At 39.8% G+C, this 12,556-nt stretch overlaps 1 protein-coding gene across 3 annotated transcripts in view; it reads left to right on the top strand.

Moving 5' to 3' along the window:
• NGLY1 (N-glycanase 1) overlaps positions 1-12,556 on the top strand; it is a 58,147-nt gene that overhangs the window by 2,095 nt on the left and 43,496 nt on the right. For all 3 annotated transcript variants that reach the window (XM_025273579.3, XM_025273640.3, XM_025273693.3), the window contains exons 2-3: positions 5,630-5,744; positions 11,354-11,599. In XM_025273579.3, the coding sequence (XP_025129364.3) occupies positions 5,630-5,744; positions 11,354-11,599 (361 nt within the window). The remainder of the gene's footprint in view (positions 1-5,629; positions 5,745-11,353; positions 11,600-12,556) is intronic.

The raw sequence follows: 12,556 nt of genomic DNA, 5'->3' as shown, positions 1-12,556 counted from the left end.
AAATCCGCTGTCCTCAGTATCTACCTTTCAAAAATCTGTAATAGTTTTACTGACATTTCACATGGGCTCCCTGGAAAATTTGCTTCATTTATTCTTTAAAAAAACATTTTATTTCCCATTAATTTCCTTTGCGAACTGCACACAGTTACTGGTTATGAACTGCACTGGGTATGATTGGGAAGGGCTAAGAATGGAAAGTGGTTTCTTTCTTGGAAGAAAACATGTCTAGGAGAAAGACACAGATACAGAAAATAGCCATAGCATAATACCTGGAGGACAATTCGAGGATGGTGTTTAAATGCTTACATATTTACATGAGAGGAGATAGCAGGGACCTGATGTGGAACGGTTTTGAGAAGAAAGGTTTGATAAAATGACATATATTTGACGTGATAGGCAACAGAAAGCACTTGTAGTTTCTAGACTCAGAGCATAATGAGAGATTCATGTAGAATGATGATGTAAGAAGACATGGGCATGGGTTTCACATCTGAAGTTGTTGCAGTCAGCATGTGCGTAACGGGATGAATGGAGAGAGAACTGTAGGCAGGGGCTGGCAATCCTTGATGACTGAGTGCCAGGGGTACAGCTGGTAACGGGAGGAGACAGAACGCCTGAAATAACTTCAGATTTCTCATCTGGGTTACCACTGACACCTGGAGAAACTGAGCCAGGCAGTTAACAGAGAATGGATGAGTTTGTTGGCAACTGTATGGTGGAGAGTGTTTGTAATCAAACCAGTGAGTGGGTTTAAGTCCCAGTCAGCCATTTCCTAGAAATGTGATTATAGGCAATTTATGTAAACTCTGGGTATCAATTTCCTCATGTTTAACAACTTATTGACCAGAGATGTAATAATACATCTTTTGTTACCCAGATGTTATTGACCAGAGTGTTTCAGTACTCAACTACATTGGCCACCGGTCTTAGTTTCTACAAAAATCCCCTGGTCAATAATGTGTTAACAGAAAAAACAACACTTAAATTATAAAACTGTCACAGAAGTTAGAAATAAATAAAGGACATGGCACACATGTTTGTTTCTCTCATTCAGGTTTTCATGTAAGCTGGGTTATGTGCACATGTTTCCCATGTTGTCAGCTACAGAGAATGGTAAAGTTAGAGCCAGAGATGGTTCCCAGATGATTCTGAAGGCAGAGAGATGTTTTTGAAATTCTACATGTACGTCAGAATAACAGTTTTTCAGAAGGACTAAGAAATAGTGTTTCAAATGACCTACAAAATCACTTCTGTGATCAGTAATAAAAATACAAGATTATAGAATTCACTCAAGTACTAAGTTTTCATTTGTGAGAAGTCTTTCTGGGATTGTGCATTCCAAAGAAGAAGACAAATAAATTGCTCAGATATACTTAATTCCTAGCATTTCAGAAATTCTGAAGTAGAAACATTTATGTTTTCCTTTTCTGAGAAAAGGAAAGTTGTGACTCAGTGGGAGGCTTTTTGCTAATATGTCTTAAAATCTTAGAAATACGGTTGATTATGACTTTTAGGATGAAAAGCAGGGCTTTTTCTAACTATACAGTTGTAAGTTGTTGTTCAGTTGCTGAGTCAGCAGGCTCCTCTGTCCTCCATTATCTCCCAGAGTTTGCTCAAATTCATGACCACTGAGCTGGTGATGCTATCTAACCATCTCATCCTCTGCCGCCCCCTTCTTCTCCTGCCTTCAGTCTTTCCCACCATCAGGGTCTTTTCCAATGAGTAGGCTCTTTGCATCAGGTGGCCAAAGTATTGGAGCTTCAGCATCAGTCTTTCCAATGAATATTCCTGGTCAGTTTCTTTTAGGATTGACTGGTTTGATCTTGGACTCCAAGGGACTCTCAAGGGTCTTCTCCAGCATTGATTCTTTGGCACTCAGCCTTCTTTATGGTCCAGCATCCATATGTGACTACTGGAAAAACCATAGCTTTGACTGTATGGACCTTTATTGTCAAAAAGATGTCACTGCTTTTTAATACACTGGCTAGGTTTGTCATAGCTTTCCTTCCGAGGAGCAAACATCTTTGAATTTCATGGCTGCAGTCACTGTCCACAGTGATTTTGGAGCCCAAGAAAATAAAATCTGTCTGTTTCCACTTTTTCTTCTGTCTTCCATGAAGTGATGGGACCAGATGCCATGATCTTAGTTTTTTTTTTTAATGTTGAATTTCAGGACAGCTTTTTCACTCTCCTCTTTCATCTTCATCAAGAGGCTCTTTAGTTTCTCTTTGTTTTCTGCCGTTAGTGGTGTCATCTGCAGGTCTGAGGTTATTGATACTTCTCCCAGCAATCTTGATTCCAGCTTGTGAGTTATCCAGCCCGAAATCTCACATGAAGTTATCTGCATATAAGTTAAATAAGCAGGGTGACAATATACGGCCTTGACAATATACGTACTCCTTTCCTAATTTTGAACTAGTCCATTGTTCCATGTCCAGTACTGTTGCTTCTTGAACTGTGTACAGCGGACCACATTTTGTGAGAACTTTTCACTATGACCTGTCTGTCTTGGGTGGCCCTGCACGGCATGACTCAACTTCATTGAGTTATGCAAGATCCTTTGCCATGACAAGGCTGTGTGATACATGAAGGGGTCAGTTGTAAATACAAAGACTAATTTTTCTATAGATGAAACAATTTGTGATACCTGTGGGTAAGACAACTCACAAGACACCAGAATGTGTTCAGAGTGACAGTTGAATGAGATTCAGGAAATTTTGCTGCCCTTTGAAGCCCCATCTCTTCAACAGCATCATCTAGCAACCAGAAGAAACCTCAAGCTAAGGTGCAAAGTAATTGCTAAACAAGCAAGATATATACTGGAAGTCATAGAAAAAATTAATGCTCAGCAGAGATAGGAAGAAAAGCATCAAAGAGTTATAGCACAAAAAACTTGAGAAAAATCTGCAGAGAATTAATGGAAGATCAGACAAAGCTGAAGGTGATCCTTAGGGCTGCTTTAGACACCACAGGGTAAGGAGAGTAGTAATGAGCTCAAGGAGAGTGGCTGCACAAGGCTTAAACTGTGAAGCTAGAGTCTAGGCATGTGTGTGTCTGTGTGTGTGTGGCGCTTTCCCAAAGGCAGGAAATGGGAGCTGATGGATTTGAGGTCTGAAGGTCCTGGAGCCAAGTTCCCTAAGCCTTTGAGGGCTTAAGAGGTTGACTTTCACATCAGTCTATACTCAAGACTATGGCTGGTCTGCTCAACACGTTTTAAAAGAGGAAGATAGGATTTGGGTAACTGGACGTTATTGCCATTTTTTTTTGTTGTTTTCAATATGCATTGAATGAGAAAAACAGATGAATAGTATGTGAGGTTCAAAGATAGTGTACAAAGATAGGAAATTGCCTATTAGATGCTAGAGAGGAAAATCTAAAATATACAAAGCCCATGTCGATGCTGCATCGACAGTTACTTTGAAACACATCAAAATAATAAGCTATAGCAGAACAGCTCATGTAAGTTTTATAAGAATTTTTAAACACTAGTGGAAAGGGGAAGAAAAATTAGAAAATTAAGCACAGTAAAAGACTTTGATTATGTAGAAATCTGGGAACTGTTGGGAAAAAGTAGATTAAGAGCTCTGGCACTCTTGCACCAGTAGACTGTACCATCCTGGTGGTACTGCTTTGTTTATCACCCTGTGGGATGTGTTGAGAATCATGAAAAAATGCCTCATTTATCTGTAACCAGCTTTGATAAAGGTAGGGTTATGCTGTCATTTAATGTTTACAATGTAAGAAAGAGTGGCACACTTGTGACATAGTGTAGCAGAGAAGCCAGGGATGCTCAGCGTTTTGCTGTGCCCAGGCAGCCCCCACAACAAAGGCCAGAGGTCAGTATTGCCAAGATTTAGAAACTCTGATCTAATACACAGAATGAAATAGTGAGGCACCTGTCTCTCCTTGTGTTTCTGTCGTTTTATGGCAATGACCATTTTATGACTTTCAGTGAAGAACAGTGCTTTTGTTTTTAATTTCCAATCCTTTGTGGACCTATAACTTTTGTAAAATACAATGAAAATTTCATGGAAATGTCAAGTTACTGTAATAATTAATAATAATTGAATGCTCTCAATTTCTGTATTCCTCATGGATGAATAGCAAAGAATAGATTAGCACCAATCTGGACACTCTAAAGAACACTATTTTAGAGCTTTTGTCTCTGAATATTCTATAATAAACTTGTGCAGTTTTTGAAATTAAGGAAAAGAGATTTAAAAAAAGTTTCATGTGTTTATGACAGTTTTTTAGCAACAGGAGCTGCTCGATGGAAAAAAATGTGAAATAGGATGAAACTTCCACAATTAAAAATCCCTATCTTGGCTTTGTTTTTATATCACAGTATCCAGAGAACATGTATAAGTTTAGGACTAAGGTGGCTGGTTATCTGCTAGCATTTGTCCACCCTGCCATTCCAGACCCCAGACTGATGGCCTCAGGACTTCCTCTGTGGACACCTGACACTGCCACAGAAACCGTAGTGTCGTGCTGATGGAAGCCACTGCCATTGGACTTCCCTGGTGGCTCAAGATGGTTAAGAGTCTGCGAGCAATGCAGGGGACCTGGATTTGATCCCTGGGTCAGGAAGATCCCCTGGAGAAGGGAATGGCAACCAATCCCAGTATTCTCGTCTGAAGAATTCCATGAACAGAAGATACAACCCATGCGATCACATAGAGTCGGCAACCCATGTGATCACATAGAGTCGGACATGACTGAGTGACTAACACTTTTAAGTTTCACCATTTTTAAGGTGTCACTGTCAGATGTGAAACCTATACTTATCCTAAATTATGTTCAGAAGGCCTTTTTGAGTATAATACCATGGTTGTCTTTAACTTTTTTTTTCTAACTTTTTTTTTTAATAATCTTTCTGGTTTATCAAGATTATTAAAAATCTCAAAAATGTTCCATGTGTAATATTAAAAATCTTAATTATTGTAAAAGAAATTCATATCTTCATTTTATATCATTACCATACTTATTGTGACAAAAATATATCTTGAGCTGAAACAAGACTTGTAGTAAAAACAACCATTGGCCTAAGGAAGGAAGAAAAGTCAAATGACTGTTATAACTAGGTTCGTGTTTGTCAGAAGTAAAGTCTTTGAGGAACTTTGGTTCATTTTTATGTAACTTCTTAGTTTCTTGTATTCATTCATTTCATAAGCAATTATTAATTTTTAATAAACTATAAATTATTAACACCATCTACATGTCAGGTTAAGTTATCCTTGATGATTGAGATCTATCAGAACAAAACAGGCAAAACTTTCTGCCCGTGTCTGGAGCTTGCTTGAGTTTTTTTTCTTAGCAGTCCCAAAGCTCATAAAGGTCTCTAATTTTAACAGCACAGAAATAGAAAGTTGTATGTATTTCCCTCCTGGCAGCATTAATATGATCAGCTGTGAAGGTAAACAGTGATATTGTGCTAAATGTGCCCTGAGGGAAGAATCACCAGATCAGGGTGTCCTTCCACACCGGATGTCTGTAAAGTCTCTGTAAAGTCGGGCTCTCTCCTGCCTTGAGGGAATATAGCCAGTATAAAACGTAGAAAGAATGTAAAAACATGGTGAAAATTATAAATTGTTATATATAATCAGACTTTTTTTTTTTTTTAAATCAGAAACCCTAATGATGAAAAATATAGATCTATCCGGATTGGAAACACAACTTTTTCTACTCGACTTTTGCCTGTCAGAGGAGCTGTTGAATGTTTATTCGAAATGGGATTTGAAGAGGTAAGTGTGTTCATGACTTTCTCTGCAGTTTATGTACAGAGCATTCATTGTAATGTTGACCAGTGATTTCTAAACAAGATAATATTTTTTAATTGATTCGTTCAGGAAAGCTGTGGAACTACTTATTTCTTCACTTATTGGACATTGAAAAATCACAGTAAATATACTTTAAAATCACAGTAAAATATAACTGCTCTCCCATGGGGAGAATTCTTACCATCTCCGTCCTTTAGGGAGGTCAGACGTGCAACCCAAGGACTAAATTCTGGCTCATCTTAGACTTTTAGCCAAAATCTGCTATGTGAGCACAGAAGAATGGCCTCCAACCCCCTGTCTCCAGGAAGAAATGAAAAGGGTAAAAACAGAAAGGTCAAGTTTAGCTGCCACACGTAAGGGTTCTCTTCTGTGACAGAAGAGAAGACTCTTAGTGTTTTGTGTTTGTTTTTATTTTTAGGTCAGACAAAAAGTTCGGTGTTTCCATCTTGTGGAGTCTGTGGCATAGTTTAATTTTATGACACAGAAAAGGAGCTGTCCAGATGATGAGCTTTCTGTGTGTATGCCTGTGCTTAGCCATTTCTAGTTTATGGAGTACTGAAAGACATCAGACCTGGTTCTAGAGACTGAGTGGTCAGTAGCAGTCAGGGCTGGCAAGGCTGTGGCCGCTGTTCAGGAGGTACACTCGCTGAGTGGCCCTGGGTGCACTTGCCTCCCCACCTCTCTGCTTCCCTTCCCCCGTCGGCTTCAGGCCTTAGGAATCCACTGGTGAAGAGGTAACAGATCCCATCTCACGTGGAGCTTGAATTCCAATAAGGCAGACAGACAGATGTGAAAACATAGATGAAGTAAGTCTTGAAAAGACATCATAAGCCACTGTAGCTGGGGGCAGCCACGTAAGGAAGAGTGGTCGGCAAGGCCCCAGAGATCATGTTTGAGCTGCTGAGCGAGGAGAAGCAGTTTAGGTCCCTGACGCTCTCGGGTGAGGGCTTTCTGGTCACAGAGATTGGCCTGTGCAGAGGACTTCTGGCAGGTGTAGCTTTGCCACAGAGGCAGGCAGAGGTGTGGGCGTGGAGTTTGGGGAACTGTGGTAAAGACGACTTGGTGACAAGTGGGATGGGAAGCCAGTGAAAGGTTTTAAGCAGGGAAGAATATTTTTAAAGATTGCTCTAGCCATTGTATAGAGAATATTCTGAATGTTCTGCATGAGGGTGAGGGCTAAGCTCCGGGGCCAGGTAGAAAGCTTATTGTTTTTGTCTCCCTGAGAAATGGCAGTGCTTTGTGTAAGTTCCATGAGGGCGGGCTTTCTGTCTGTGTTGTTCCCTGTGCTCTGGCTCCTGGGGAAGGACCAGTACACATAGGCACTCAGTAAATAGTTGTTGGATTAAAGACCGACAGCAATGGGAATGAGGGAGTGGAAGGATCCAGGATTTGTTTTTTGAAGCAGAGTCTGTGGGACTTGCTGATAAATTAGATGTGGAGTATGAGGGAAAGGAAGAAGTCAGGGTGATATCTAGGTTTTGGTTTGAGCAACTGAGTGGATGGGAGTTCCATTCACTGAGACAGAAAAGTCTGGAGAGTAGCAGGTATCAGAGGAAGAAAAACTACTAGCTGTCTTTTAGATAATCGTAACTGGTACACTGTTAAATATTCAAATAGAGGTGTCAGGGAGAGAATGAAGAAGGCTATGATGGTTGCAAAGGAGAGGGCCAGGGTGGTGTCAATTATTGTGTCATCTGCTTATAGCTGCTCACAGGCATCTGAACATAAAGAAGTTAAAACTATAGACAGGGAAAATTGAGAAAATTGCTGATTTTGTTCAAGGAAATGCAAATTTTTGAGTCAAATGACAGGAAAGTTAAGTAAATGATTCTTGGGTGGGGAATATCCCCTGGAGAAGGGATAGGCTACCCACTCCAGTATGCTTGGGCTTTCCTGGTGGCTCAGTTGATAAAGAATCTGTCTGTGGACAAAGGATTAATTTCCAAAACATACAAGCAACTCATACAACTCAATACCAGAAAAACAACTCAATCAAAAAATGGGAAGACTCAGACACACATTTCTCCAAAGAAGACATAAAGATGGCTAACAAACACATGAAAAGATGCTCAACATCACTCATTATTAGAGAAATGCAAATCAAAACTACAATGAGATATCACCTCACACCAGTCAGAATGGCCATTATCAAAAAGTCTACAAACAATAAATGCTGGAGAGGGTGTGGAGAAAGGGAATCCTCTTGCACTGTTGGTGGGAATGTGAATTGATACAGCCTCTATGGAAGACTGTATGGAGATTCCTTAAAAAGCAGGAATAAAACCACCATATGACCCAGCAATCCCACTCCTAGGCATATACCCTGAGGAAACCAAAATTGAAAGAGACACATGTATTCCATTGTTCATTGCAGCACTATTTACAATAGCTAGAACACGGAAGCAACCTAGATGTCCATTGACAGATGAATGGATAAAGAAGTTGTGGTACATATACACAATGGAATATTACTCAGCCATAAAAAGGAACACATTTGAGTCAGTTCTAATGAGGTGAATGAATCTAGAACCTATTATACAAAGTGAAGTAAGTCAGAGAAAGATAAATGTCATATAATCATAAATTATATGATATATATAAATCATAAATATTATGATGCATATATATGGAATCTAGAAAAATGGTAAGAATTTATTTACAGGGTAGCAGTGGAGAAATAGACATAGAGAATAGACTTATGGACATGGGGAGAGGGGAGGAGAGGGTGGGATGATGGAAAGAGTAACATGGAAACTTACATTACCATATGTAAAAGAGATAGCCAATGGGAATGTGCTGTATGGCTCAGGACACCCGAACAGGGGCTCTGTATTAACCTAGAGGGGTGGAATGAGGAGGGAGATGGGAGGGAGGTTCAAAAGGAAGGAGATACATGTATACCTATGGCTGATTCCTGTTGAGGTTTGACAGAAAACAGCAAAATTCTGTAAAGCATTTATCCTTCAATAAAAGTAAATTAATTAAAAAAAAAAAAGAATCTGCCTGGGATGTGGGAGACCTGGGTTCGATCCTTGGGTTGGGAAGATCCCCTGGAGAAGGGAAAGCCTACCCACTCCAGTATTCCTGCCTGGAGAATTCCATGGACTGTATAGTCCATGGGGTCACAAAGAGTCAGATATGACTGAGCGACTTTCACTTTCAAGTAAATGACAACTGGAGACTACTAATTTTTTATTGTTAAAGTTTATTGTTAAAGATTCAGTGGAATCAGATTTATCTTTCAGCAGATATTTGAGTTCCAGGCGAGGTGGCCAGCTGTTGCAGTTGCCTGGGAATGTACTGGTTTCAGCAGTGAAATCCCACACTGCAGACAACCCCTCCACCCCAGGCGGACTTGTTGTAGTTTGGTTATACCAGTGCCAGGTGACAGCCAGGTTGAGACTTGGAGTAGTATTTGACACAAATGAAATCAATCTCAGAAAAGGTTATCATGTTTTCAGAATAATTTATATTTTTTAGAGTTACTGGCTGGCTTTGGACTTCACACTTCAGGAAAACATTCAGAAGTAAATGTTTTATCAGTGTTAGCCAGTAGAACTGAAACTGAACTTTGCCTCCAGAAAGAGACTTGGTGGGCTTTGAGGTGCAGTGGGAATCCAAGACCTATCCTCAAATTTTCAGACTATTCTGTTTTATGAAAATTCTGAGGAGGAGGTGGAGAACTCAGGCCAGCTTAGCGGAGTGGTTCTCACCAGGAGCCGTACCCACCCCCAGGGAGGAGTGGGCATCGTAGTTTTGGTTGTCTGGGTGACTGGAAGATGTCACCAGCATTTATTGGGCAGGGACTGGGTTGACTTTGAGAAACATAGATTTTGTCAAATATTGGAATCCTGGTTGGTTTCTTAAAATGTTTGATCTCATGCATTAAGCCTGTAGTTTTGTCCTTTTGTGAAAATGCAGTGCTGTTGATTAAACTTTTTGGTACAGACACTTCGTTCATAATCACACATTCTTTCAGGACTGGTCCTGAGAAGATGGAAGGGACGGCCTCCCTCCCACTGTATTAGGGGGGCCTCTCTGAGCTGTTGACCAGGCAGACTGCTGCCTGTGGGGCTCCCCGTTACCTGTCCATGGTGTCGTTTGCTTTCCTCTTTGTTGCCTGCTCACCGTGTGAGATCAGAGGCCTCCTTGTTTGGTTTTAAACCAGGCGTCTGGTTTCTCTTTCTAGACCTTGTCATAGGTAGTAGGTGGTTCCTTTCTCATGTTGGAAAATCCAGCATGTTCCATTTTGTGCCAGTCATCATGTGTGTGATCATGGCAACTGTCGTAATACTTTGCTCTACCGTTCCAACTCTTTGTACAGGCTTGTGGGATTTGATCTCTGTTCAGTCTCGGATGGACGTAGTTACAGCGTAGCAATTACGGTTATGTGAATCCTTTCATTGATGGTTATTCAGAACATCAAGCAGGTTATTTAACTTCTGAGCCTTCATATTTTCATATGAAAAGCAGGGCTAAACCTAGTACCTACCTTTCAAGGTGGCTATAAAAATTCTTTAGGTAATGTGTGCACAGTACCTAGAAAGACATAAATGCAATAAATGATAGTGATCTTTTTTAACGGCTCTTTTGGGTAATATATGGAGATTGCTGACCTCTCCCGGCTTTTTAAAAAGGATTCACTTGGGACTGATCTTCATGTCGTTATTGACTAAGGTCTTGGTCAGTTGATTCCTGTAGATCTGCCATCAGCAGGGAAATACAGTCATTCTCAATTGTGGAGTTTAAATGCTCACGATCTGCAGGTTGGTCTGCTGCACTTTATAACTGTTTTCTCCCATTTGCAGTTGGCGGAATTACTGTTTTAATACTGTTGGTTCTCAATACCTTAAACCTCGATTGAATAAGTTTTCATTTTACTTTTTGTTTTGTAATTTGCCGACTGTTTTACATTGTGAGCTTTGTTGTAATGTTTATTGTACTTTAGAGCACTCTGTATTATGTGAATTCATTAACTGAATCACTTCTTAAAGAATTGGATTTTTTTGGTTGGTTGGTTGGTTTGTATCACCTTTGTATTACTAAATAGCAATCTGTAGTTTTGAAATGACCATCAGGGTGTAATTTTTGTTACCTTGGAAGAATTAGTGGACCCCATAGACTTCTAATCATGCAGCTATTCCTAAAGACTTGAGAAGAGTCAAAGGTTGGTATAGAACTTGGTATTGGTTTTATGTGACCAGTGATCTTTTTGAATGGCCGTATCTATAGTATCATTATCTTGTAGGAAATTTCATGGAGAATAGTTTTATCAAATCCTATTACAGAGAAGATAGGAATGTGCTTTTGTTTTGCAGTCTTTAGGAGGCTTTCTGACTTATTACAGTATTCCTAAAAGATGGAATGTTTTTAAAGAACCTTTGAACCAATAAGATAGGCTAAACATTTGATGCTAAAAAGGAGACAGATTTTCTTAATTTTCTAGTATACCTTTTCCTGTAATTTTTTTTAAAAGTGCCATAATGGTACAAAGAGAATGATTGTTAAAGTATGATGTATTCTATAGTATTGGCTCCATTTCATATATATTTTCCTAATTTTTTAAACTACAGGGAGAAACACATCTTATCTTTCCTAAAAAAGCTTCAGTGGAGCAGCTGCAAAAAATCCGTGACCTGATTGCCATAGAGAGAAGTAGCAGATTGGATGGATCAGAGAAGAGCCATAAAACAGAATTATCTCAGCACCTTGCAGCCAGCTCCCAGCTTCCTACAGCACCATCTTCACACCCTGATGCGGTGACCCAGCCTCCAGGGAACAGTGAAGGGCAGGCATCCAGACCCCTGGTGGCTCCAATGGTAATGTTAGAGTTAACCCTTCCTTGACTTGTTCTCTTCAAAGTGTTGAAACAGCAGAAGCTTTACTTAGATGACTTCATTTAATAGGAAATTATCCTACTTATAAAAATCCTTTTTAATAAAGGTCCTTAAGCATTTTACTCGTAAATTTTCACTGTCAGAAAAATTGTCATGGTTTTTCTGTAGTACTTTTGTCAGTAGCCAGCTTAAACTCATGTTCTGCTTTAATTTTGTAAAACATCTTGTCACTTTCCTCAGTACAATAGAACCTTATATATAGAGTCAGTTGTTAAATCTCTTTTTCTCCGGCTGAATAATTCCAGAGCCTTATAACCTCATTTTCCTGGTACTCAGGTGATGGCAGTCACCCCTTAGTGTGGGCTAGGAGTATCCTAAGCTTGTCTCTGAAAAATAAAGAATAAAGGTGGTAGGGGCTGACAGAGAAAGAGACAGGGTAGAGACTTTTTATATAATTCCTGATGAGTGGTTTCCCAACTTTTTTTTTTCAAGATAACTCTTCTAAAGCATACTCTTTTATGCCTCAGTTGACTTAGGTTAACCTTTAAGTCTTTATAATATTTCCCCCTCTCATTAGCATCACAGCTAATATTTATTTATAATAATAAACATAACTTTGTTGATGAATGCTTCCAAGAAGCAGTTCCTGTGTAGTATTGAATTAACTAGTAATGATACTAAGTGGTTGTGGGAGTCAGGTGATATGGCATGTGCGAAGGCTTAGTAAACTGTGAAGGGCTTAAAAATTTGCCCTTGGTAACAATGCTGCTGCTGCTAAGTCGCTTCAGTTGTGTCCGACTCTGTGCAACCCCATAGATGGCAACCCACCAGGTTCCCCCATCCTTGGGATTCTCCAGGCAAGAACACTGGAGTGGGTTGCCATTTCCTTCTCCAATGCATGAAGGTGAAAAGCGAAAGGGAAGTCGCTCAGTTGTATCC

This window comes from Bubalus bubalis, chromosome 1, assembly GCF_019923935.1.
Source record: "Bubalus bubalis isolate 160015118507 breed Murrah chromosome 1, NDDB_SH_1, whole genome shotgun sequence".
NCBI lineage: Eukaryota > Metazoa > Chordata > Mammalia > Artiodactyla > Bovidae > Bubalus > Bubalus bubalis.
This window is presented reverse-complemented; position numbering and strand designations above follow the sequence as displayed.